The sequence below is a fragment of the Neopelma chrysocephalum genome, unplaced genomic scaffold (genome assembly GCF_003984885.1).
Source record: "Neopelma chrysocephalum unplaced genomic scaffold, ASM398488v2 Primary Assembly neopelma1_181835, whole genome shotgun sequence".
In the NCBI taxonomy this organism is placed as follows: Eukaryota; Metazoa; Chordata; class Aves; order Passeriformes; family Pipridae; genus Neopelma; species Neopelma chrysocephalum.
This window is the reverse complement of record NW_020937865.1, coordinates 13,580-41,489: the sequence shown is the minus strand read 5'-3', so window position 1 is coordinate 41,489 and position 27,910 is coordinate 13,580. Positions and strand designations below refer to the sequence as shown.

At 54.0% G+C, this 27,910-nt stretch overlaps 1 protein-coding gene across 1 annotated transcript; it reads right to left on the bottom strand.

The window, feature by feature from the left end:
- Positions 1-456: 456 nt before the first annotated feature.
- LOC113962495 (14-3-3 protein gamma) lies at positions 457-19,443 on the bottom strand. The gene is made up of 2 exons (XM_027673245.1): positions 19,223-19,443; positions 457-1,514 (listed from the first exon to the last, which is right to left on the bottom strand). Exons 1-2 carry the CDS (start codon positions 19,307-19,309, stop codon positions 858-860), a joined length of 744 nt encoding a protein of 247 aa, XP_027529046.1. The 5' UTR covers positions 19,310-19,443; the 3' UTR covers positions 457-857.
- Positions 19,444-27,910: the final 8,467 nt, after the last annotated feature.

The window sequence follows — 27,910 nt, the reverse complement described above, 5'->3', positions numbered from 1 at the left end:
GGTCGATCTTCTTGCCTTGGGCGACACAGAATAGCTAAAGCCAGTCCACAGGCCAGGACTGCTCAGGAAGGCAAGCCAAAAGAACTAGCAAAAGAAAGAAAAACAGACAATCAAAGGCTTGATGTCATATGGCTGTAATGTAGAAACACTGTAAACTGCAATTTAGTGTTAATACTGTAAGCTACCCTAAGAAATATCTTAACAAGAGGAGAAAAAAATAAAGGAAAAAAAAAAAGAAGAGAAAGATTGGATGGCCTAAATCCCAGGGCTTTGTGAGCCCCAAATTGTTTAGTTTTGTTGGTTTTATTTTTAATTCCTTCTCAATTTGGGGATTTGAGGCTGCGCCCTGGCGGGCAGAGCACTGCAGAGAGACGCCCCGTGACGTGGTGCGGACACACACGGCACCTGGACTGCGGAAACAAACGCACGAAGCCTTACTGGAACCACAGAACTCCCTTTTTTTTTTGTTTGTTTTGTTTTTGTCTTTTTTTTTAATGTTTTTGCGTTGCTTTCCTTAAAAACGAGGGCCATTCCATCCACGCAAATTCATCTTAAAACCCTTTTATTTCTAGCAATAAAGTTAAATTAAAGACAGCTCCACTTGTATTAATAATCTACAGAACAGTCCATATGCCAGTGAGGCTGCTATTCCATACCAGCACAGCCAGCCTGACTTCCACTAGTGGTGTTTTGGCAAAAATGTCAACGAGGCAATCAAAGACAGGTTGTGGGGGGCCTCCCTGGGAAGGTGTCCCCTCCCTTTCCCTCCCCCACCCCTGACCCCCCCCCACTCGTGGGAAAAAAATAAAGACTGCAGTAGTTAGCATCAGCGTGCGGCTGCCAGTCCATCGGGGGGTCTAGTTGTTGCCTTCTCCGCCGTCGTCGTCTTGCTGATCGCTCGTCCAGAGCGTTAGGTTGTCGCGGAGGAGCTGCATGATGAGCGTTGAGTCCTTGTAGGAGTCCTCGTTGAGGGTGTCCAGCTCGGCAATGGCATCGTCGAAGGCCGTCTTGGCCAGGTGACAGGCCTGCTCCGGCGCGTTCTGGATCTCGTAGTAGAAAACGGAGTAGTTAAGCGCCAGCCCGAGCCGGATGGGGTGGGTGGGCTGCATGTGCTCCTTGCTGATCTCATGGGCTTCGCTATAGGCCTTCTCCGAGGACTCCACCACGGTCGCCCTCTTCTCGCCGGTGGCCACCTCGGCCAGGTAGCGGTAATAGTCCCCTTTCATCTTCAGGTAGAAGACTTTGCTCTCGTACTGCGTCTCGCTGCAGTTCTTGATCAGGTAGTTGTCCAGCAGGCTCAGCACATCCTGGCACACTGCTTCCAACTCCTTCTCGATCTTCTCGCGGTAGGCACGGACCATCTCGATCTTCTTCTCGTTCCCATCGGCAGAGGTCTTCTGCTCGATGCTGCTGATTACTCGCCAGGAGGAGCGCCGTGCCCCCACCACGTTCTTGTAGGCCACGGACAGCAGGTTCCTCTCTTCGTTGGACAGGGGCTCGTTCAGCTCCGTCACCTGCATGGATAGAGGGAGAGACAAGAGAGACACTTGGGTTAAGCCCCAGTCACTTGACACTCCCATCATTTGCTTGGGTGCTCCTGTGAGTCTCTCATGAGAGACAGGAGGCAGTTGGCTTGCAAAGTCCTGCTCTGTCATCCAGCATCTGCTCCCATTGCAGCAGGAGCCAGATAGGAAATCATGCCGTGGTTCAGTCCCCCATGAAAAAGGGGAGTGGGTTCATTTCGAAGTATTGTCCATCACGCATTTTCCAGAATGAGAAAAATCTTCTAGGAAAGAGATGCCTTTTATCTGTGGGAGGAGAGTCAGGCTCTGTGATGCGGTGAGAGGGACAATCAAAGCAAGAGGGAGAAGATGGTCCAGGGTTACGAGCTAGCCACATGGACTGACACCACCAGAGCTATGGGGTGTTCACCTCTTCCACCTCCCATGAGCACAGGCTGTGTTTCTGAGACACCCAAAGAATGTATAGATGGTACAACTACAGCTGCCTCAGGCATCTGCACAGATAAGGACTTAAGGCTCACATGGCGAGGGTACATCCTTCCCACCTGGGATTTTCCTCACTGAGGTTACAGTGTCAATGCACAGCGTCACCTGCCTCACGTGCTGTGACAACAGACGGATTACGGAGACGACAGCACAGAGTGATCTCAGTTACCTTGGAAGCATCACACTTGGTATCACAATAATCCCATTCCAGCTCCCGCAACACTGGAGTGGAGCCATCTGGGCAGCACCTCTGGCCAAGTGCCTCATGGCCCTGCCTCATGGGCAGGAAGGGCTCACATCCCCCTTGACTCTGAGCCCTGTGTGTGGGTCTCTGCACCCCTGGAGCAGACAGGACACAACAATAGCTCCACTGGGATGGTTTCAGCTGCCAAGTGGCACTTTGAGCCTGGGCATGGCTGTTGTCCCCATGCCCTGGGAGCACACTGCCCCACCACATCCACACCCTGGGCACGGCCACTTGGGAAGCCAGCCAGCAGAGCAGGAACCTGTGAGCCTCCTCACGGCACTCAGGGATTAGGTAATGGTTTGGATGTGAAAGGCTTCTGCAAATACTGAGTCACTCTAACAAGGATCTGTAAGGACAAGGTTTGCTCTGGACCCAGATAACCATGTTTATGGTGGGGATCAGCAGGCCAACGGCTCCTGCTGGAAGGTGGAGGATGGCCCAGCCCAGGACCTCACTTGAGTGGCCTGGAATGACTCACACTTGCTCACACTGTATTGACCTGCTCATTCCAACAACGTTCACTCCCCCTGCAGCTCTTCAGCCATGCCCTGGCTGATGTCTCCGCCCAAAACCAGGCTACAGCTAAGCTTCAATTTCCCCCACAGCAAGCAGAGTCTCTGATCTCTGATCTGGACCCCCCCTACTTCTTTCTTCAAGGCAGAGGAGCAAGAAGAGCCTCCACTCCCACCCCTGCTGTTGTTTGGACCTGTGTTGCTCCACAGCCTGGCAGGGGAACAGCAAACAGCCCCTTTCTGTATGGAAGAGGGTCTCACAGTGCAAACCAGCACAACTGCTTCTGCTCAAGGGTAGAAGGTGGCAGAGGGATGGGGCAAATGGGTGTCATGTTAACAAGGACAGGATCTCCTGTGACTATCAGCAGTCTCCAGGAGCACAGGACAAGGAGCATGGGGCAGAGTGCCAAGGTAGCTCCCAGCGTTCCCGCCCAAGGTAAGCAGGGCAGCGATGCCCGGGCCATCCGGCAGCTCCCGGTGCCAGAATAACCCTCACCCCCCCTCTCCCAGCCAGGCTAACGACAGCTGTTTAACCACACAGCCCTGGGATCCCTGGGATACGCTGCTCCCGCACTGAGGCCTGACCACAACTGAAATACCCGTGGCAGGTCACTCAGGCACTGTCCCCAGCTCGCCTGGTGCTGCGAGGGCAGAGGTCTCTAGAGATCTGCATTTTTACAGAATGACTCCCTTCATTCTTCCCCCCAAGTGACACCTGCACAAACACACATTAAAGTTCCTCTGAGGTTAAAGCCATCTTTGGAAGACACTGGAGCACAAAAAAGGTGTCCCCCTGCCCCAGAGCCTATGGATTGTCTGTCCTTGGAGATATTCAAAGCTTGATCAGGATACTCGGGGTCTTCTCCCCACCTAAGTTGTCCTGCTTTGAGTGAGGAATTTGGGCCTAGGAACATCCAGGAATCCCAGCCTGAGTTATTCTCTTGCCTTCCAGCTGTAAATGGAGTGCCCAGCCATACAAGAGACTCACTGACTCCAACAGTTTTCAGTCCTGACAGAAGTTGTGGAGGTGGATAACCCCATGAGGTCTTGCTTTTAGCAAGGTGCCCCCTGAGTGGAGATACCAGTTTTTAAGTGAGGACCAAGCAGGTGATTTAAAGCTGCCCCACAGCCACGTCTGCAGATATGTATCACTGTAGGAAGAAGCAGATTTACCTCCTCTCACCAGAAGAGTCTTGCTGGAGGATAGATTTATTAAAACTACAGAGAGTTTCGTGGGATTAGCTTTGCCATAAACATTTTAAATTTGAAGCTATTAAGGATTATGGAGGAAAGTTGCCTGTCAAAATCCTTTCAACAAACTGGCTGACAGATGGAAGGTACACCTGTGGAGACAGCAGATTCCCCCAGGGAGCTCACAGAGAACTTGCAAAAGCAGAAAGGGAGCCTTGTTAACCATGTCACTGCTTCCTAGTGGTACCCAGGCTCCCAGGAAGGAGCACTGCAGAGACATGGCCAAGGTGTAACACAGGTGGGGACAGGGACTGCATCCCTCAGCACTAGGAGAGGGAAGGGAAGAGGCTGCAGTCCCACACATTTCAGTCTGCGACTGAGCTGAGGGAGGAAGAACAGAAAACCATCTGGCACTTGCATTCCCAGCAGGAAGAAAATGCAAGATGCCCAGGACACAAGATATTGGACAGCAGGGTACACTTAGCTGCCTTATTAGCTGCCTTATCAGAGTCAGTGGAAGGTGGAAAAGGTGTATCCCAGGTTCAGCTGCCTTTGAGGACATCCCTGCCCTCTGTCTGACCAGAGCTGCTGCCACCTCTTCAGAGCTGATTTTTTTCTTACACAGCAGGATACCAACACAAAATGAGTTCAGTCAAGCCACAGGCTAAACAGCAGGCTCAATTTATAGCATTGCACTGAAACACCTCTGGTGTAACATCAATAAGGCAACATCCTGCATCAGGCCTGGATCACACTGCAGCAGTCATATTACAAGCCCTTTTGGAGGGCAGAACCCTCCTCCTTCTTAACTCAGACCCTGGAGAGGTCTCACTTCCCTAAAGAAGGGCAGTACCCTGATCAGGTCCCCTGATGCCATTCCCAGTACTGTTACATGGAGTCAGAGACTTCAAATAGCCAAAGGAAAATCTCACTTTGGCATAGGAGGCCTTGGCAGGAACACAAAGCCATGAGCCTCTGGCTGGAGGTCTACCTGCTCTCTGGGAAGCTCAGTCAGTTTGGAGTTTTACTTCCCTGAACAACAAAACTTGCTTCACAAATCTCAGTAACTGTCCAGCCTCATCTCACCCTTGTGCCCCTGGAGACTGGGGAGAGAGGGCAGGAGATGCATGTGGCTGAAATGGAGTCAAGCCCTGGATGTGGCATAAACGGCCAAGCACAAAGAGCTAATCCACATGCTGGAAACCTGATAGGGGAAAGTCTTTTAGCTATCTTGGAACAAAAAAAAAAAAAGGAAAACACAAGTGCCAGGAGCCTGACCTTTCACACACTGCACAAGGACACCTGGCCAGGGAGCACAGGGAGCTTGGCATGGAGCAGTCCACACTGCCTGCTTTGGCTGGGAGGCACGTTCCACCACCAAGCTTGAGGACACTGCCAGTTCCAGTCTCACCAGTTCCCACAGCCTTTGATGGCACAGCGTCTGCACCACCAAGACTCAAGTGCCCTAAAGCCACAGGGAAACTCTGACAGTTCCCGTTGGACAAAAACTACTGGAAGTTTAACATTTCTGCTGCTTGGGAGTCCAGAGGTTTGTACAAATCCGAGCCCTCTGATTTGCAACAAAGCACTGCAGAGGCGGCACCATCTCGGAAAAGGCTTTCCTGACTTCTCCACTCCAGCTGGAGCTCTGACTCAGCGCTCTGCCCAAAACCTGGCAGGCTCCCGGCATGCCCAAGGATCACATTGCAGCCAGGGAAGGCTCAGCCTCATGCAGAGAAGCCAGGGAGCAAGCACAGCTTTACCTGCCCCTAATGTCAAGGTACGTGAACTCCAAAAGCCCAAGGGTTGGTCCTATTGCACTTTCTTTCCAGAAGCATCTTAATTAACAGGCCTGTGTGAGACCCAAAGGGAAGGCTTGCTCCCAGACAGTGGCAGGTTAGTTTGCTTACAGGGCTTATTCCAGGACTCCCATCCTCCACTCCTCACCATGCATCAGTAGGTGTGAGTACAACATGAAATGATCGTTTTTGAGGACCCTTCAGCAGCTGCCATGGAGATCCATCACAGGACTGAGTTCTACCTGTTTATCCTTACACACTTTTCACTTAGTTTGATAATTAAGTACCCACCCATTTATGGCTCCTGCCTAGCTTTGATGTCTTATCTTAAAGCAAACAGCACAGCAAGCTGAGAGGACCCAGAGATGCTTCCCTGGAGAATACCATCAACATCTGACAGTTCAACCCATGTTATAATCATCAACACTTGCTTTTCTGATCCCCAGTCCCTGAAGACATCACATATCTACAAAGGAGCCAAGCTTTCCTGGAGGGAGACAGATCATGAGAACTCAAACTGTTCACTGAGAACAGCTTTTAAAGATCACCAGAGCCCCTCTCCTACCAGGATACACAACATCCATCTCCTTCTCAGCACTCGTGTTTTCTCTCTTCTATCTACAGCTCCTGGACCATGTAATTAAGTCTGTTATCTCTCCACACAAACCCCAGCAAGCACCTTGTTTTCCTTCACATGCAGCTCCTTAGTCACTCTGAAGTGCCTAAAGGTCCCCTTTCTGTTTTGTTTTTTAGAACAAAAATGTGCTTTTGAAACAATGTTCTGGTCTAGTCCTACCACCAAAACTCTTACTTTATCTGAAGCCACTGGCAATTGGAACAACCAGCAGGCAACCCCTTCAGGCTCAAACAGCACATAAATACTCATGACCTGCAGCCACACCATCTACCCCCCCATCTCTAGCTGCTGTCTCATAATGGGACCCCAACACCCATCTGCAAGGACAACAGGACATAGCCTCAGGCTGCGCCAGGGGAGGCTCAGGTTGGACATGGGAAGAATTTCTTCACTGAAAGGGCTGTCAGGCACTGGAATGGGCTGCCCAGGGAGGTGGTGGAATCACCATCCCTGGAGGTGTTTAAGAAACAACTAGGGGTGGCACTCAGTGCTCTGGCCTAGTTGACAAGGTGGGGATTGCTTAAAGGTTGGACTCTGTGATCCTGGAGGTCTTATCCAATAATACTCTGACAAGCCCACCTCCAGCGGCCCAAGTGCTGCCATTCTGGAAGTACGTGCCAGAGACACCACCTGGTTTTTCTGTCCCCAGCTCCCTCTAACTTCTGAAGAAATGACTGCCCTCAAGCACATCAAAATGACACCATTACCCTGTGTCTTGATGACAGTCACGACTCGATGTTGCACAACCTTGTCAAGAACAGCCTCTCCCCGCGCGCTCCAGAGCGAGCTGTCCTGCGACACCATCGCAGCACTCGGAAAGATGCTTTTCTTAAGCACTGTCCTACTTTGGCAAAGTAGGCGTGTGTTAAACTAGACCTAAATCTAAAATCTTGCCAGATTGGTTTGGGTTCTTTTCCCCTGCTGCCCAGCCTTCGCCCCCATGTCGTACTTCCAAAGTGGAAGTCACACCGTAACTGCTTCTCTCCTTGCTGGCCCCTTCCACTGTCCTCTCTGCTCGTGTTTTATCTCAGCATGACACGGGGGATTTTGGGCTGTAGGTTGAACCCTTCCTCACATCCCAGACAAGCACACACAGGCTGTGGGCAGTCACAAGTTCCCCACTGCCTTCTCCATTGCCTGTTTCACTATGAATAATCACCTGTTAGTTCTCATTTTTCAAGCTGGCTGGGCCAGCTCCCATCACAGGACAGTGGCTGACGGCACATGGGATGGTTCTGCCACATTTCAAATTGCTCCCAGTGCATCAAGGCAGTGTCTGCAGAGACTGTTTGGTGCTTGTAGCCCAACTGGATCTCAGAGGCTACTCAGCACCCCAGACACTGATTAGGATTTCTGCATATTCCTACAGTTAACAGCGGCTTTCATCCCACTCTGCAGCCTTTATTACTTAAGGCGACTTTGAACCACCCAAGGCAAAGTCTTCAAACTGGGAGACATGAAAACCAAGAGCTCATTTATTTCATTGGCCTCTATAGCTTAACAGCTGTTTAAGCCAAGGTGAATGTTATCCCACTGCACTCAGGCTTGATCAGTCCTTGGGGCCTGCACTCCTCCTACTCCAGTTTCAGTGTGGCCGTGATGGATTTCAGCTAGAGAAAAAACGCAAGTTTCAACTACTTGGGTCATTTCTGCACATAAAAGGTCAAAGGGAGTCAAGGTGAGAAAACCAGTGAGAGCAGCAGAGCTCTGAGCTGCTCCATTCTGTTTGGCAGCAGCATTTCGTGTACCAGCCCTTATCTGCAGCGCTGCAGTCCCAGCATTCGGTCTAACAGCTCCAGTTTCTCCTGCAGCAGAACACCTGGGTGCCATTGATTTGCCTCACCGACTTCATCTGCAGCTTCTGAGATAAGGCAACCATGAGGGAGCATCCGCCTGCCTTCCAGGCACATTCCTAGACCCTGCAATCTGCCATGGCTATTGTTGACAAAGACCAGCCCAGACACATCCCAATAACCAACTGGAAGGAACAATCCTGGCCTCCCAGGGTCATGTAAAGTGTGGAGCTACAAACCATTTCTGAGTTAGCACTGCACAGGAGCTGCTCCTCTAGCCAGTGTGTGCTTTTTGAGCCAGGAAGGAATTATGCCCAAGTTTTCTTGTCTTCCTTATTAACACACAGATTCTTGTTAGCCTTAGTGACAGGCTATTAAACAAGACGAAAACTGGCTGTAGGACAACTTGTTTCACCATCTTGCTGCCACTACCTGCCTTGTACTTATAAAAACTCTCAGGAAAAATAATCGACCTCTGTTGGCCTAGTGCCTTCCAGCCACCAGATGGAGAGAACAGCAAGTCCAACCACATCAGTCCCAGCACTTCAGAGGACTGTCACTCAAGGGCTCATCACACGGTCTCTGGCAGATGGGATACCAGCACCTTTGCCTGCTAACTACAAAGCAACAGAAGGGATGCCAAGCTATTCCTTCCCCGGGATATGGCAGGCTGGCAAGCGTCATCTGCCCACTGCTGCGTTTCTGCGAGCGCCTCAGCAGCAGCCCAAGATCACCATCACCCTTCTCCATCATCCAGCAACATGGGGAGCTCTCCTGCCTTGGATTAGCTGCCCTGTTTGCTGCTGATAGGCCTTTTTTCCAAGCTTTCTGCAAAGCACATGGAAGACCAGGGCTTTGCACACCACTGACTTGAGAGCTTGGACATGCCCTTGAGGCATGCCCAAGTTTTAGGAGCTCAGAGTTGATCCACTGATCCCTTTGGAAGGAGAATGACAATTCATGGTTGCTGTAGGCTCTTCTGGGCTGCATCAGGCTTCTCCAGGTGTGAGCTGAAGGGCTCTTCAAGAGTAACTGCAGCTCCTTCCTCAGCAGCATTTCTGTACAAGTTTAAAGACTTGATTTTTTTTTTTAAATTTCCATTGGAGCATTATTCCTCAGAAGAGTCCATCTACTCACAGGCTTTTGAGCTGAAGCAGCCATCCATGGGATGGCCACTGGTCATTTCTAGAGTCTTAAGACTTGGTCAACGCAGAGAAAGACTTTTTTTCATCCCCTCCAATTTATGGCAAAACAAACTCAAGCTAGACAGACTCCAGGGACTCCAGCACACAAGCAGGGACACTCTAGATAAATGCACCAAGTTTCATGTGGGAAGGGTGTTTAGTGCTGTTGGGAGCATGAGCTGCTTAAAGATTTACCTCACAGCTTCTAAGAGTACTAATCTGGCTCAGATCTTAGGGCTCTCCTGCTCACCTCCAGCCCCACTGCCAGGCAGGAAGAATCCTGCCACCAGATCATCAAATCCTCCCTGCAGAGTCAAGTGCTAGGGCTGGTCCTTAATCAGGGGCTCAAAAAATGACAGCGTTATGCTGTGCCCATGACCTCTACTCAGCTGAGCCAAGTAGAGAAAGGAGAGATGAGGGGTCACGGACAGGACACGCTCAGAAAGGTTGAGAGCAAGTTCTGGCTGCTGGGAAAGTCTGCTCCCAAGGTCTGCTGGAGCAGGATGAACCTGGCAATTCCTGGCTGCTGGCATGGCAGAGCCACTTCTGCCATGGCAGCTGCAAGCTGCTGCTCCAAAGGGTGAAATGGGAGAAGCTGCAGCCATGCAAAACTCCCTGCAGTGACCACATCCATTTTTAACCACTCTGTCACTGCCCCAAACACTTTGTGAACTTCTGCTTGTTGCACATCAAGGTAGGGTTCTGGAAATATCAATAAAAAACCCTCACAAGATTTTTGCTCTAGGTCTCTTGGTCTGCAGATCCAGCAGTTCCTTGGTGTCTCAAATGTGTTTTGCTAGATTAAGCAAGAGACTTCCCAGAACACCCAGGTGGACTCCAGCATGCCAGCTCCATGACAGGTTTGATTTCTGCCTCCATGAGTAAGGTGATTATCCCTCCAGATGTGCCTTACCCTCCCACTGCTTCAGGGATTTCAGGCTTGATCTTACACACCTCTACCAAAGACGATTTTATTTAATTTCTTAAATGAACTTGCAGAACAGAGGATAGTCAAGTTTTTGCTCTGGCAACCTTTTGGAGCACTGCAGCCAATTTTAAATTACAAGGAGGGTCACTTTACTATCCTAGATCCAACTGTGGGTTTAACTACCCTTGCCTGGCTCCAGCCATCTCCTCCCAGACCTCTTTTGAAGCCCAAGGGACTACCACCCCACAGATTTAATCTCAGTTCATCACAGGTGACAGAACCCCTCGGGCGCCAATGTCTTGACACCACCAAATGCAAGAAGCCAAGCTCCCACCTTCAAGGTAATGAAATATTCATCCCACGTAACAAAGCCCAACAGCATAAACAGGCAAAGCTCCAACGCCTGCCCCAGCTGGGTGTAAATCAAAGGCTGTTAATCTTCCCCAAGTTCTCATTCACTGCTGAATACTAAGCATTAGTCTTTTACAAGCAGAGATCTCCTACAGCAATTGTCGAGCATGTCTGTTAGCACACGGCACAGCAACAGCTTCTCCACCTACTATTAATAAACTTTATGCTCCTGAGCACCACAACTGTCCAAATAACGTGTCCATCAGCGGCCTCATTAGCACTGAAGCCGAGTCTTCTCACTGGTGTTTTCCTAGAGCCTTGCTGAAGCCAGGCTCAACCTCTTAGAGAGGAATCAGAAGCACACTGACATGCCACGTAGCTTTGCCTGGTACGTAAGCAAAGATACATCCCGAGCAAGCCAACCCATCCAGCGAGATCAGAGGGAATTTGCAAACAATTAAGGAATGGTTTGTACTTGGAGTCCCTGCAGACTCGTCCAAGTGCAGCTGCCTCAAACACCCATAGACGGACTCAATTCCAACATCTCCTTTATAGAAGAAAAACATTAAGTACTCTAATCCCTAATCTGGGGATCACTTTAAGGGAATCTCACGCCATCATCAGTGACATGTTCTCTAGTTACTCTCCTACTGCTATTAACTAATGCACTACCCTTGGTCACTAGATCAGTAGCTTGGGACCAAAAATCAGGTTTGTTAATACCTAATTGAGCATGTGCTGGGTCATGCCCAAGATGTGACTACATCTGGGTTAGCACAGAAAAACCTGACACTGGGGGAAGTTTGCCCTTAAATAGGCAGACAAAGGCTTTTGTTTCGCCAGTTACACGAAGGCTTTGCTTTTGAGACAGTCTTGTCAGTGTTCCCTGCAGCCCAAGGATTGCTGCCTCATCATTTCAGCTCCATTTTCCAGAATTTACTATTTCCAGCGTTTCCAGACCCTACCAAGTAAACCAGCCCTGCAACCAGAGTGAAGATCAAGCCCCAGCAGCTCCCAGGGCTTCAGCCCACTGGAGAGGCTGGAGAGATGCAGCAACTCGGGCTGGCTGTCATTGTGCACTCGCAGAAGCCGGACAAAGCCATCCTGCTGCCAAGCTCCTCCCCCAGAGCCACGGGTGGGAATCCAGCATCTTGACATCTGGACTCTGGAGCAAGGAGTCAAGCCCAAAGAGCAGAATGAAAGTCATTTTGTCCCCATTTTCCTGCATTTTAGGATGGGAGGAAGGACTTTGCTCATTACATCAAGCAGCCAGGGGAAGAAATATGAGAAAGCTGGCTGTGGCAGCACTGTCTGTGTGTAGCTGACACACCACCCAGTCACAAAAACCCCACAGGAAGGTTGTGGGTCCACATCCTTCCCCTTTCCTGCCTGCTCCAGACCAACGCCCCCATAGCTGCCCAAAGGGATGTGGGGAGGTGGGAGGTTGCAGCAGCAGAGACCAGGAGGGACCTCAGCAGTGCAGATGCACAGCCCACGTTTTCACCACTGTGCTCCCTCGCAGGGTCCTCCACCCCCCATGAGTGAATGCTCAGTGCCCTCAGACAGCACTCTGCAAGCCGTGGGCTGCATTCCCAAAAGCCATTTTGTCTCCATGGGGAAAGAAGAGTGTCCCCACCTGCAGTGACCAAAAGCTGCACCATCAGGAGCGCAGGCAAAGCCTGGCAGCGCATTTTATCTCAGTACCACCAGCATGAAGCGAACCACAGCCATTTATCTGAACGGCTTCTCAACTCAAGGTTTCAAAGGTTGAAAGACAAAGCCACTGTACCTTCACCAGCACAGTGACAAATCCACAGCTACTTCCCTTTGTTTTAGCTGGTTTCCAAGCTATTGCCTTCCAGTGGTGACCATCGCTAAGAGAATGGAGTAAATACTACTGTTTTCACTCAATTTTTGCTTTCCAGACAAGGCAGTTGCCATGAACTGAATGGCAGTTGCCATTTTCCAAAAATGGCAGTTGCCATTTCTCTGCAGTCATGTGAATCTAACAGGAGGGAGTGAGACTTCAGCCAAGGACTAGTTAGGTTAGTTACCTTCCCAGTAAAGAATAGAAGTTGTTGAAGGCTTTCAGCCTCCCAGAAAGAAATGACAAAGGCCTGGCCAGCGAAGGAAGGAAGGTCTAAGCTGGCTCCAAAGCAGTTAGCATGGAAATGCTTGTAACAGCATTAGCTTCGGAAAAAGCTGTCTTGAGCTGCAGAGCACTGAAGCATAGAACACCTGGAAGCATCCATGGTGTGTCAGCTACCTCAGCCCCACATTACAGCTTTGCCACAGTGAGGTGGAAGATGGTGCCTGTATCCCACCAAGACTGTCAATGGAGAAGTGCTTGGGAAGCCAGGCAAATCCTGTTCCACTGTGCTTCGTACTGCAGTTATTCCAATATGCACTCATGTTTCGCTGTCAGTCACAGCTCAGGAGGTAGAAGTGGGCAGAACAGCACAAGGCAGAGCCCTAAATGCCCCAGGCATCGACTCACCTGAGGAAAGGCTCCCTTGGGTCACACCATAGGCATTTTCCAATGCCTCTTCTTCCATACCTGCCTCTGAGCAGCCTGGTGTCTGGCTGGGACACACCAAGCAGCCAGTTCTAGTCTGAACCAGTCTGACAGTCCTCTTTGCTCTTCCCTACCAGACTGGAATTGAGCTCCCGACTCACCTCTGCCAAGGGAGAGGAGCAGCACCAACAAGTCCAGCAGTGCTCCACAGCCAAGGACATGTCTGAGCTCAGACAAAGCCACCTCCCAAGAAGCAGCTGGTTACTCAAGCACTGGCAGTTGGACACACAAAAGCCTGGATTTTTTATTTTTCCTAAATATATACATACAACTTCTGTGCATTTGTTTGCACGTGGTTTACTTGGCATGAAGCTGCTCCAAATAGAAGCTGAAGAGTTCAGTCATAGAATTGGTGCCTTGGACCCTGTCAGATGTGTCACCATCCATGCAGGTTTCCCCAGATGTCAAGTCATGGCTACCACTCTCCTCTCCAGTCCCTGCTCCATCAGCTGCACCCTGAGCCATGTTTCTCCTTGTATCCTCAAGAGTCACAGCTCCATTCCTAACTACAGGCTCTGCAGAGATAGTAGAAATACAGGCTCTGAAAAATCCTTTTCCTTAGGATTGTCACCTTGGGGTCACTCACCAGCCAGGGAACAAAGCCCTGGCCCAGCCTAGGCCTCCCCATAGGCTACTGGGGACCATTATGTTGCTCTTACTCCACCTCCCTGATCTTAAGCTCTGCAAGGCTGAGGCTTCTTATTCCTACCTGGAAAGCCAAGCTGAGAATGCTCCTGACCAGCCCTAATGCTGTTGGCCCAGCCACAAGAGAACAGCTTAGAATGAAGTGGTTCAGTAATACACAGTGAAGAAGAGACGGCACAAAGGAAAAAATATGGTGGGGGTCCTCAAATTAAGGAAAATCTTAATTCTACCAGCCACAGAAGGTGAAGAAGAATCACGTTCCTCATCTCCCTTGATCACAATCCAAATCCCAGCAGATATATCACAGTTTTTTGGGCAGCCCTCACTGCTCCTGCAAGCACCATCCAGCACATCCATGAGAACTGCTAAAAGGATGTCAAAGACATCATCCAGGTCAGATGAGACAAGCCAAGAACAATGTACATGCTCCAGAGGCACAGGAGTTTTTAATCCAGAAAACACTTCTGGAGGTGAAGCTCTGTGGTTGCCCCTAAATTGCTGTTCCTGAAGCTTCTAGCAAGCCCAAGTTCACATCATCAGTGTCCACAGAGTCTATTCCAGGGAACAATTTTGGGATCAGCTTGTGAACGCAGGTTGGGCAGACAGGGCTTATCCATGGCCATTATGGAGCTTACTTGGTGTACCAAAAAAAATAGAGTCTCCTGCGAGCCAGCCATCTTTACCCACAAGAAGCAGTACAATAAAGGTTAAAAAACCAAATTTAAAAAATTCAAGATAACTCCCACCAACCTTTTTTGCACTTTCATGGCTAGACATCATCCAACAGATCTACAGGCCAAGCCCAAATCATCCAAGAGCTCTTGGAGAGCCCTTGCCCAAGAGCATTACTGTTTCCATGTACTCAGACAGGATTCAACAGCTACATTCTTCATCATAGTTTAGTTCAAGAAGAGCTATTTCTAATCAAATCCACACCTGGTTGTTACACGTGGCCAACAGAGAGAAATCCTGAGCATGGTCTCATAAGTCAGTGACTCTTCCTAAAACTCACAGATAAGGACTTAACAGGAGCTCAAAGAGGAATTTCTAAGAGCTTGAGCTGCTGAAGAGTGGGCAGTTAATACAGCTGATGTGCACACTGCCCACGGCAGTCATGTACAGGGCATGTTGCTACCTCTCCAATGTACCATGAAGTGTTACAAGGTGGGAAGGGAGGAGCTCCTGACAGCCACCCTCCTGTCCTGACCCTGCAGACCTCCACAAAAGAAGCCCTGCTCCCTGCTCATCAGTTGTGCTGTCTCAAATCCCTACCACCACTGCAATCCACTGGTGACCCAGGAGGCACCAGGGGGCTGAGCAGCATTCAAGACACCTGCATGAGGGATGGTGGCAAGAACATCGATGCAGTCACTCGGTGCCGACATCAAATGACTGCAACATTCACCTCGGCACTGGAAATGGTTTTTCCAAAGCCTTCTCCAGCCCCCCTGGGAAGTGCTACTACAGCAGCTCGTGCTCCTTGCTCCCCTCCCACCATCACAGATGGTCTGCCCAGCACTCCTCCTGGAGAAGCCTTTCCACCTCACCCTTTTGTCTGTCTATGCTGCGAAGCAGAAGCAGCTAATCAACCCTGCTCCACTCCCGCAGGACTCTCCAGATAGGATGGGTTTGTGTTACTACCCTGTTTTCCAAGGGCAAGCCTGCTGTCTGTGTGAAGCCCCACTATCTGTGCTAACCTGGTCACTGGATGTGGGGGGTGATAACCTGCCTGGCTGGTGACCAACATGGCAGAAGCCCACATACCCCATGCCAGGGAAGGCCTGCAATTCCCCATCCTCCACCCACAACTGCCATTTACTGCATCAAGTTGTGGTGTCTAAAGCTTGGAGCAGCCATCTGCTTTCTGGCATCTCCAGAATTCCCCCCTCCACATCCACCACAGATGATGGTCCTCACATACAGCACAGCATCACCCTCTGCAGAGGTTGGGTCCCCAAAGTCAAGTGAGGTGTTCCCCTCACAGGGGACCCCAGGTCTCTGCCATATGGTCCCACACCTACATCATACATAGGTGCAATGTAATAATGCTTCCCTCACCCTTTTTAAAGGCGACTTACTTCCTGCAAAAGTTACTGCAATCATGTTCATTCACTTGCACATCCCCCCCACCCTGAAGGTCTACAGGCAGGCACGTGCTCTGCTCCCCGGGCAGCACCAGCCAGGGGCTTGGCAGGGCTCCACCTCCAGAAAGCCTCCAGCAGCACCAGTCTCCCCAGCTAATGGATATCGATCCCCAGCCCTGGCATGGGGTCAGGCGGTAAAGCTCTTCCTGAAGCTGAACCAGACAGAAATGCATCTTGCTTCACCCACTGGCACTGCGGGCAGTGAAACCCCAGCAAGCAAGGCCAAGGCCTGACCAGTGGGCACAACCACCACTCTGGGGACCAGCAGAGAGCCTTCCTGCCCCCCAAACACCTTATAGGGATGACAGTACTCCCAGACAGCACTGAGGTGACAAGGGACGTGACCAAGGTCATGCAGCCATACCCTGGATCAATGGACCTGGCCCCACACCCTTCCCAGCTGTGGCATCACCTCTGGTAGGCAATGTGACCATCTGTTGTGTTTTACTGAGACTCCACAGTAAACCTGTCCCTTTGGGGGGCTGGAGGAGCATCCTGCTCCCACAGCAGCAACATGACTGCAGGTAGGACAATTAGGAGCACTGGCAGCTGGCACTTGCAGGAGGAAAGGAGCTAGAACTTATTATATATAAATACTATTTAAGAGAAAATATTGTGATCCAGGACATCACTGGATGAATCAGCACACAGCAAGAGCCCCAGCACACGTGTCAAACCATTAAAACAGGCATTCAGCACAGTCTCCCAAGCAGGCAAGGCTGAGGCTCAACAACCCACTTAGCTGCCCCACATCACCACCAGTGAGATCAAGCTGCAGGAAAATGAGCCTTTTTTATGCCCACCATTCCCACGACAGGTTTTAAAGGAGAGCCATCCTTCATTTCTCAGCAGGGTGCCAGGGAAGCAGGCAGAGGGCTCGGTTTGGAGGGCAGGATGGCTCTGCATCACCTTCGCTAGACGCAGCCCGCATGCTCTCTGCTACCGCCTGGGTGCATTGCAGCTTGGACCATGGCATATGACATCACTAGGCGTTGCTACGGAAATGAGTGCGAGGTCATCAGCCTCCCGCACAACCGGGGCTGGGGGCTGGGAGGCACAGGGATAACCGGCTGGGACATGCCCACCGCCGCCGGACCGGCCGTGCCGGGGTTCGGGCAGCGCGGTGCAGGAATGAAGAACAAAGCTCTGCCTTTTGTTTGCCGGGGACGGGAGGCGTCAGCGCTCCCGCTGGGAATCGTTTCCTTACGGCCAAACTACACGGCAGCTGATAAGCGGCGTTAGCCCGGGTTACTGTTTCACCAGGGCCTGTAAGGACTAGCAGGAAAAATCGTATATATGATCGCTAGAAACGCCTTGGGTTTGAACAGCCAGCCCGGGTAAGCAGGTTAGGGAAATTCACACTGCAACACGCCCGGCCGTGTGTCCCAGGCAGATCCCTGCTGGCTTTGTCACGGGGGCTGTATTATCCGTAGGAAATGAGCTGTAGGATCTGCTCACACAGCAGGCTTGGCTTTAAAATGAATAGATGCCGCTATCAGAAAATGGTATAAAAGCCACAGTGCAGCAGAGGGACAGCCCGGCTGGTTTAATGTGATAATATCTCGTCCCGATTATCCGTATTTCATTCCTTGATAAGACATCTCCTCCCTCCCTGGGCTCGGGCTGTGACAGTTGTGTCTGTTTGATAAATGCAAGGTTATTGACAAAATGGTGCAATCTGGGCAAACAGAGCTGCACCCACGGCAGACTGCGACATTCCCAGATCAGCATTCACTTTTCATCAGCCGGGGAGGACACCCCAGCTCCCAGCAAAGGTTCAGACCTGACTAAGAAGACAAACATAAAGAACAGTTTTCCCCTTTAAAGCACCCCCTCCCTCCCTCCACCCAGTCTAGCCTCTCTGCAATATGACAAATGCAGAATCTTCTGGAATGACTTGATCCTGCCTCCCACGATTGCTTTGTTTGCAAGATCAGATCAGAGATATGTTTTTTTTTCCCTTCTTATATTGTCAAAATGTCAGTATTGAAGGGGAGCGTTCAGTGTCACAAATCAGATCAGCCTGCTATATGCAGAGTCTTTATTTTAAGAGCGTGAAATGAATACAACATGACTCAATTCATAAATCTCCAACCAAGAGCAATAAAAATAAGGGCTTTGGCAGTGAAAGGGCTCCTGATCTCTGGGGTCAGGGGCACACACCATCCCCAGTGACCACGCGTGGGAAGGGATGCACGGGGAGGTATTTTGGCAGCGGGGAGAGGTGTGGACACAACCCCCCCCCCCGCTGGGTCCCCCACTGCCTCCCCCCGCTGGGACCCGAGCCGGTGTGACCCCCCCAGGGAGCACCACACCCCCGGGCTGGCTCCTCTGCCCCCCCACGCCAGGGCAGGGCAGGGCAGGGAGGGGGGCACGGGAGAGGATGTGTGGGGCAGGCAGGGGGGCCTGGTGTGGGGAGAGAGAGGGGATGGGGCTGGGAGGTGATGTTGGGGGACTACAGGGCAGGGGAGGCAACGCGTGGGGGTTCTAAGGCAGGGAAGATGATGCGAGGGTGCTCCAGGGCAGGGGGCAGCTAAACAGGGGAGAGGGGCAGGGGAGGCAATGCATGGGGGTTTAGGGCAGGGGGAGAATGAGAAGGAGGCTCTAGGGCAGAGAGGGGAGATGTGCGGGGCTGGGTGGGGGCCCCAGAATAGGGGAGAGGATGAAGGGAGGGCTCTAGGGCAGAGAGAAGGGGATGTGTGGGGCTGAGAGGGGGCCCCACAATAGGGGACAAGATGAAGGGGGGGTTCTAGGGCAGAGAGAGGGGGATATGTGGGGCTGGGTGGGGACGCCGGAACAAGGGAGATGATGATGGGGGGTGTTTAGGGCAGGGGAGCAGGGTGTGGGGGGCTAGGGGAGGAGCCCCAGAACAAGGGAGCAGGATGCGGGGGCGCTGGATGGGGGGCTCTAGTGCAGGGGAGAGGATGCGTGGGGGGGCTCTAGGGCAGGGGACGGAGATCGGGAGAACAGCAGAGCATCCCTGCGCGGGGAAAGACAACGGGAACGGGACCCAGGCGGGGGGGTGTCGGGAGGGCGAGGGGCCGGGGCCCGCACACCCCCGCGGCCCCCCCCTGCCCGAGCCCCCCCCACCCACCGCGGGGGCCACGCGGGGAGGGCGCGGGGCGGCAGGAGGAGGAGGAGCTGTGTGCGCGTGTGTCTGTGTGTGTGTGAGCGGGGGAAGCCCGACGGCCGCGGGACGGGACTCACGTTCTTCATGGCGGCCGCCATGTCGTCGTATCGCTCGGCTTGCTCGGCCAGCCGGGCCTTCTGCACCAGCTGCTCGCGGTCCACCATCTTCGCGGGGTCCGGGAAGGGGGGAAGAAGGGGGCGAGGAGGCTGCGGGCTCCGGGAGGAGGAGGAGGAGGAGAAGGAGGAGGAGGAGGAAGGAAGGAAGGAAGGAAGGAAGGAAGGAGGAGGAGGAAGAGGAGGACAGGCGGGCGCGGCGGTCTGGGCGCTGCTGCGGCTGAGGCGGCTCCGGCGGCGGCGGCTGCGCCCGGTGCTGTGCGCGCGCCGCGGGCCACCACAACCCCCCTGCGCGCGCCCCGCCCCGCCCCGCCTCTCTTCGCCGCTCCGCCCACCCCTGGCGCGCGCGGGGCACGGCGGGGGATGGAGTCCGCGGGGCGGGGACGATACCGGGATTACACTGAGCTGTCTACACTGCGAGGACTACATCTCCCGTGATGCCTCGCGGCAGGGCCCGCCCCCCTCGCCCCGCCGGGCCCCGCCCGTGCTGATTCACCGGGGCCCGGCCCGGGTGGGCCGCGGAGGGCGCGGCCGGGGCCGGGGGGAGCGGGGGCGAGGGGGGGACCCCACCGGGGCCACCGCGGGACGGAGGGAGCTGGTCGTGGTGCGGAGCAGCGCGGGGCACGGGACGCGCTCACAGCCTGGTGTCACCACAGCCCTGACCCGCGCGCAGCGTGGGCTCACAGACTGGACCCGCTCAGAGCCCACGCACACCACACACAGCCCGTGCCCACCGTGCCCACTCACAGCCTGGTCCCATCACTGCCCTGACCCGCTCACGGGCTGGACTCACAGACTGGACACACTCACAGGCCACACACACCATGCACAGCCTGTGCCACCTCATAACCCAGAGCCACTCACAGCACAGTCCCACTCATGGCCCAGACCTGCTCACAGCCCTGATCTGCTCACACCCTGGTCACACTCACAGCCTGGACCCTCTCACAGCCCAAACCCACTCACAGCCTGGTCCTACTGGCAGCCAGATCCCACTCAAAACCCTGATGCACTCACAGCCCAGATCCGCTCACAGCCCAAACCCACTCACAGCCTGGTCTCATTCACGACCCAGATCCACCCACAGCCCAGACTTACTCACAGCTTGGACCCACTCACGACCCACCCAGGTCCACTCATCCCAATCCCACTCACAACCCTCATTCACTCACAACCCAGACCCCACCACATCCCAGTCCCACTCACAGCCCAGGCATGGACCATCCTTCCACGGAGACCCTGCCTGTGGTGCTGTGCCTGGGGTCTGTGATGCTGTGATGGTGCTGGGCCAGGCTCTGGTGACATATCTTGGGGCAAACCCCTGCTTTCCACCACCCCCTTTCCCCTGCCACGGGCTGGGGCCCTGACACATGGAGGAGAGCATTCCCACTGGAGAGCAATGCTGGATAATTGATGGCAGCCAGCTTGGGCACGCAGTGCACTTGCTCATCAATAACCCATGGGATAAAAGCACATGTCTGCTCCAGCCATGCAGGGCTCCTGCTGCGTGAGAAGCACCATTTGGAGCCATAAGACATCCTGCTTTCCTAAAAAACCTATGGATAAAGTGATGTTGAGAGGAGGCTGCAGCACTGGGAGAAAGGAACAGGGTTTAATGTCTCCTGTTTTTCTAAAAAGCCTGTGGATAAAGCAACACTGAGAGGATGCTGTGGCACTGGGAGAAAGGAAAGGCGTCTAATGTCTAATGAATGGCGCTGCGCTGATCCCAGTGGAAGCACTTTATCCTGCCTGGAGAGAGCCAGGCAGTGCTGGTACATGGGAAAACACCGTCCTTCTTCACATGCCACTGTCCCCATGCAGATGCTCTGGGAGGTGTGAGGATGATCTCAGAGCACTCAGCCATCCCACTTGCTGATCCCCATGCCCTGAGGTTTCCTTCTGAAACCTCACAGGAACCCTTGGTGGCACCAGGATGTGCCAGTGTCCTCAGGGCAGTGCTGTGGCCACAGCCTGCTGTGGCTGTCCAAAACCCATGGCCACAGCCTCACCCACATGGGAGGGGACAAACTGGTTTGGGAATGCTGCTGGTGGTGCTTAATGATGGCGAGCAACACCCTTATGGGGTGAGATCTCCGTCTTTATTGTGGGTTTAGCACTGCTTTACAAAAACACAGAGAATTGTGTTGCCTGGATTCATTTAAGACAAAATCCTTCTTTGTTTACGGCTTCCGAAGGCAGAAGAAATCCCCCCCCCCGATAAATAAAACCAAAAACGCGCCCGGATCCTCTGCATTTCCTCTGCAAAATCAAACACTGTCTTCCTTGCTCGCATCCCTCGGCCTCACACCCCGCAGTGCACGTGGCTCCAGAGTGAGAACAGCCTTTGTGCCTGGCTTTTGTTTACTGCCCCAGCCATCCCAAGGAGAGCTCCCACGGACAAGGGCAGTTTATTCCTCTCCTCTGATAAAGGCTCATTCATTCTCCTGAGGGGGTTCGCCGTCATCTCTGGAGAGCTCCGCAGAGGGGTTGTGTTGTTTTCTCTCTGATGCCAGCTTTGAGAGAGAATTTGAGTGGAAAAGTGCGGAATGCAAGAAAATATTAGACGAGTTTGGTCACCAAATTGTTTTTTTTCAGCTATTGCTGCCATTTCTAATCAATAATCTGGAGGTACCTAGAAATTCCTTGGGGCATCACCCAAGCCAAGCAGGACTATCAGATCTCTGCGTATGGATCAGAGCAGACTCCCTGCTCAATCCCCTTTGGAGTGACGCTGCTACATTTGGGTTGGATATATGCAACCTCCTATCTTGGAAAATAAATAATATTATACTTTAGCTACAATTCCTGGGTTCTCCTGGACAATATTGGACACAAGCCTGGACCTGAAGAAGTACTTGTATATCTGGAAGATCCTCTGATTTCTCCAAATATATCAACAGCCCTAATAAAAACTGTTGCCTTTCCATACAAACCTTATGACTCCTATCTAGTATTTTCCATAAACCCAGCAGGTTCTCAGCCAGCTCAGCTCTGCCGATTTACAGCGACCCTGTTTTTGCCCCAAAACAAGCAAATAGTGATTTATTTCTGTCAAAGCACCAGAGCCATAAATACATTTCCTAACGCAGATGATTTTCTTCCCCATCACAGGTCAGAACAGGATATTCATAATGCTGTAAATTCTTCAGAATAGCAGTCTGGCTGTAATATTTATCTGCAGCAGATCCAGCCCCCTTTTGGGGCTCCCATGCATAAATCAACACCCCTCACAACAACTAATTCCTCTGTTTTACAGCCAGGGCAGCGGGGGGGTTGAAGGTTGGATGCTGAACGGGCTGTTAGAAGCTTCTGGTGGGCAGCTGGAGGTGTCACCTGGCTGGACATCACTAAATCCCCTTCTCCCACCTCTTTCTGGTGGCTACAGACACCCCTTGGTGAGAGCCTGGGGCGGCTGCTGTGTTGGGAAATCACGACGACCCAAAGGATACGGGTCTGTTCTGCAGATGTCCCAGAAAAACCTAATAACCTCGATTCTGCCTACGGGATTAAAAATACTTCGGCGCATTCAAATGTGCCACTTTGTTAATTCCTGTGGCCTGGAAGACGAGTCTTTCTCTTTGCATTTTCTTGCTTTACCCGTTGCGTCTCGTCAATGCCTTGTGACACCGTGAGGGAAGGCAGGAAATTCTCTGTGACTTGGAGGTTTGCTTGGGTTTTAGCTGCTGACTGCTCCGAAAATGGAGCCAGAAATCCTCACCCCTTGCTTGCTGTGGGAGTGCAATGGCTGTGTGTCCCTTTCCATCTGCCCTTTCCCTCCATGTCTGCTTGCTTGGAGGGAGGGAGATGCTATGGGGGCTGCGTGGTGCAGGTATCTCAGCCTGTCCCCATGTCACGAGGTGTCACCACAGGGGCACTGTCACACCTGTCTCACCTTACACCAACAGTGACCCAGTGCTTGGGGTCCTGCGTGTCTTCAGCCAGTGGGTGGCAAAGCTGGGCAGAACAGGGGACACAGGGTGGCATTCCCCTGGGCCACTGTGTGGGGTCCCATCCCATCCCTGGGATGCTTCCCAGGCTCCTGCACAGCGCCAGGGCTCCCTGCCTGGGTGCTCGCCCAAAGTCCTGCTGCCCAACTCCTACTGCTTGAGTTACGCTGAGGAAGGTGCTGGCTGCCCAGAGAAGCAGTTCTGTGACTCTTGCAGTTATGCTGGTGAAACACAAGCTGAGGAAACCTCTGTTTTCACTGTCCCTTTCTCTGAGGTTGCAGGACAACAGTGCCCTCATGTCCTCCCTGCCTGAATCCTTGCTGGGCCAGAGTGCCTGTCCCCAGCACCGCAGCACTGTGGCCCCTGGTCCCTTTTCCACATTGTTGCCCTGAGCCTGGCTGTGTCACACAGCAAGGAAGACATCCCAGGAGCAGGCCAAAGGTGTCCCCTCTCCCCTTGCACCCACCAACAGCCCTCCCCAGCCTCTCAGCTCAGTCCTAGCCCAACACGCTCCACCCTGCCACACACCAGAGCAGGGGGGTCACACCAACCCCAAAGAAGGACCCCACAGCCAACACCTGGGTGAGCTCAGGGGTTCACCAGCCCTCCCTCAAACACCCCAGAGCCAGAACACCGCCTCACCTGGGGCAGGAGGCGGTGGAGGAGCCATGGCTGCTGGGGCTGATGCCACACTGAGGGTGCTTTGCAAGGAGCTCCTTCCCCCCGTCTGCAGAGCTGCCGCGCCTTGTACCCAGTCCTGGCCTTTCATCTCAGCCTTTCAAAGCACTTTCTGAGTCCAAATTAATTCTGCTGCAGCAGCTGCCCTCCCATGCTGTTTAGCATAAGCTCTGCCATGAAGCGGGGCTGCCCCTATCCCTCAGGGCTTCCAGGGATGGTTTTCCCTGGAACAATCTCAAGCCAGAGATGAGATGGGAAAGCTCCCATCCCACTCTCCCCTTATCCCTAATACCCACTGAGAACTGCTGCAATGCCCATGCCACACCATCCTCCACTTGGAAAATCTCCCCACAGCCTTCCTCCCAGCCCCCGGGAAGATGCTCCCACACGGGATGTGTTCCCATGGGAAGCCAGGATGCCCTGGGGTGGCTGGGTTATCATAGCTCGCCCTGGGTGCTGGTGGGGAGCTGGGGGGACCCGGGATGCAGGATCCCAGCGGGAAGGTGGGCCAGGACCAGGCAGGCATGCTGCTTCCCTGCGGGGCATTAATAATTAAGCAGGCGCGTCGGGCTCAGATGGCAGCTCTTATTTAAGGAGCCGATATAAATACCGCCCAGACGGCACTTATGGAGCACCTAAAAAAAGCCCTGGCTCTCTCAGTCCCTCCAGAAGCAGCTCTGAGCTCTGCAGGGCCAGTGGGCAGCATCGGGCGGGGTGGTCACCAGCTAGGACAGGGCTGCCCCAGGCTCTGAGCCTGAGAGGTGGCAACATCTGGGGCCGATCCTCCAGGCACTGCCCGTGCCTCACTTTCCCTCTGCAGCAGGGACCTTCCTCAACCTTTCTCCTGTGTGATGACAAGGCACAAAGGGCAGGGCTGGATGCTCAGCCCTGTGTCCTGGGTTGGTGGCACTGGGTGAGAGGGGGGAGGGAGGGGTCTCTGACAACCCAGTCCCCACCTCTCTGGTGCCAGGGGAAAGCCACCCTGTGTTCCAGTGGTTACCAATTGCCTTTCTGTGTTTGTGCTGGCAGTCAGTGGCCCCCTGGCCTTGCTGTCCCCCATGTCACAGCTACCCCGGGACACCCCTCTTGCACCAGGATCAGGGACACTCATCTTCCAAGGACAGCCCTGTCCCTTTTTTAGAGACTTCAGGATTCCCACCCTAGAGCTGCTCAATCTCTTCTGAAGGGCAGGGGGTTGAGGAGATGCGAGGCAGATGGGGAACACTGACACAGCCATGACCTGGGGGGGCAGTGGGACCCCCCAGCCTGGGCATCACCCCCACACAAGCATCCTGTCCCTGCAGGAAAGGGCGAGGAGCCGGAGGCGGGAGGGACAGGGCTGTCACAGTGAGCCGCTTGCTGCAGTCCTGCTCGCAGCTCTGCAGCGTGACTCAGCACAGCCTCACAGCTCCCAGCCCCACCACCACGGCCTCCTCCTCCAGCCTGGAGGGGGACACACACTTCCCACCTTGCCTCTGCCCTCCCACAGCCCCTGTTACCCCCAGAGCCACCCCACAGTTCTGCTCATCCCTGTCTATCCCCACCCCAGGACCACCAGCAGCTCCTCAAGCCTCAGCACAGGCAGGGCCCCCCCCTCCAGGGCCCCCTCCTCCAGGGGCAAGCTGGGGCTCTGAGCAATGTGGAGTGGGCTGGGTGTCACTCTGCCAGCACCCATCACCTCCACTATGGCCATGGATCCGGCTGGATCTGGCCCTGTGGGTCTCCGTGCCCAAAGCTCCAGCTCGGGATCTGGGGAGCATAGCACCAACTCCTGCTGTGGCACCTCTCCAGGCATTGGGAGAAAGGATTTGGGGTGTTTTTTCCTGGGGGGATTGGAGTGAAAGAGATGCCGAGTCACATAGAAAAGTCTGGGGATTTTTAAAAGGATTTTTTGAGCCCCACTTTGGGGTGTTTAAGCCTGCCAGGATCAGCTTCTCCCAGTATTTCTGTGCACATCCCCCCTGGCCACGCCCTGGGGGTTATCGGGAGGTGAGGAGGGTGGGCAGAGAAAGCAAGCAGCACTGAGGAGGGTGGCTGAGCACCCCAATTGTCCCCTCTAACCACCCCCACATCCCCAGGCTCAAGGGCGCTTGCAGGGCAGGACCCCACTGTCTGTGCTGTGCCCCGGGGACAGCCCAACCACATCCCCATCCCCAGGATGGCAGACAACAGGGCATTTGGGGTTGTGTAGCCGGAGCACCCATCCTGCTGCATCCAGGAGGATGCAGATTGGATTAAACCAAGAGCCCAGCTGGCACGGAGCACCCGGGGCATGGCCAGACCCCCGCAGGGCAGCCCCTCACCCGCGGCATTGCTACGGGAAGCAGCGCTGCCAGCAAATTGCTCTCCTGTCTCTCCCTCCAAACGGGAGCGGTGGCAGCGAGGCGGCAGCGAGTTGGCTTTCGCCAGCATTTCAGCAGCCCACGTGGGGTGGCTCCTGCCAGGGGAGAGAAGTAAAATTAAATATATATAAAAAAAAGAAAAGGCAGGGAGAGAGGAGGAGATGATGGATGGGAGGATTTGCAGCCGTGGCCGTTTGTTCTGGTGGAGGGAGCCCTGGATTCTGCAGGCACAAGGAACCTGCCGGTGCCCGTGGGCCATGGGCACGCATCCCCCGGCACGGCTCGGCACGGCACGGCACGGCGTGGGGAGCAGCCGTCCCCGCGGTCCCCCCGCCGCCCCGCTGCCTTTGCCAGCCGACTAATTGCGCCAGTGACTTTGCAGTTCCCAAAATAGCTCCTGGCTCCGGCGGGTGACGTCAGCGGGAGCCGCGGCGGCAGGCCCGGCAGGAGCAGGGAAGGAGGACGCTGCCGGGTGTGGGGTGTGGTGAGCAGCTCCTGCACCCCACCGCGGTCCCGATGGGTGACCTTGGCACCATGGGCCGTGATCCCAAGGGAGAGAGACTTGCAGTGCCGCAGAGATGCTGCGGGGAGTCCTCATCCACCCCTTTGGAGGAGGTGGTCCAAGGATGTCCCTGCCCTGCATCCCTGCCACGTGGGTGCCCACATCCCCAGGACCTCTGACCGCAGGGGGTGGGGCAGCCTGTCCAGAGGGGCAGATCTGCCCCTCGGTGCCCCCATATGGTAAGGAATGCCCCCTCAGCCAGGGCAGCTGGATGCCTGCAGCTGCCCAGGGGTGCCAAGGGGTGAGCCAGGGCCACCCTCCCGATGCCCCTCCAGGGAAACTGAGGGACACGGGGGGATGCAGAGGCAGCAGGGAGAGCAGGGGGGGCACAGTGAGCAGGGAAACAGAGCAGAGCTCAAGGTCACCCAGGTACTGCTGGACACAGCAGAGCCAGGGATGCTCCCCGGGCCAGGGCTGCCTCGGGCACTGACTCACCCTGCACAGGACAGTGCCCAGCTCCTCCGGTTACAGGCACAGATGGGATTGCCTTAACAGGGCACAGTGGGTGACAGTACTGGCCCAGTCCTGAGAGGGCACCCCTGGGACCAGGCACCCACACCCAGGCCCCTCCAGCCATCCCTGCAGTCTGCACCCTCTCCCAGCAGGGCATCCTCCATACCACTTCCCAGCCAGAAACACTGGCTTGTACTGGTCTCACACTGGTCCCAGAAGAGGATCCCCATCCCTCCCAGCACAGCCAGGCACAGCAATGTCTGCCCCAGTTTCTGGGGACCAGAACTCCTGAGCCCCACACCAGCACTCAGCCAGAGGTTGGCTTATTACTCAAGAACATGGCAAAGTAATTAAAGCCTCCTCCATTTCCCCTTGCTCATTTGTGCTCCTTCAGCCTGGATTAATGGGTCTCCTCTCCCCAGCACAGACTCATTCCTTATTCCTAATAGTCCATAAATCCCAGCCCCAAAATAACCCCAGCTTTTGCCTGGGCCTGCTGAATTATTTATTCTCTCCTCCCTGCTACCCCCACACCATCCCCTCTCCGGGGATGGGGAGAGGAGCTAATCAATGGGATCGACCAGTGAGGAGCTGCAGCTGCTCTGGGCACCGGGAAACAGCTGATGTCGGCAAGAGGATAAGAGCTGGGCAGGAACCTCGGCTTATCCCG

Coding starts and splice junctions, on each gene's coding strand:
- LOC113962495 (XM_027673245.1), bottom strand. CDS start 19,309: ATGGTGGACCGCGAGCAGCTGGTGCAGAAGGCCCGGCTGGCCGAGCAA. Junction 1,515..19,222: donor TGGCGGCCGCCATGAAGAAC/GTGAGTCCCGTC, acceptor CTATCCATGCAG/GTGACGGAGCTGAACGAGCC.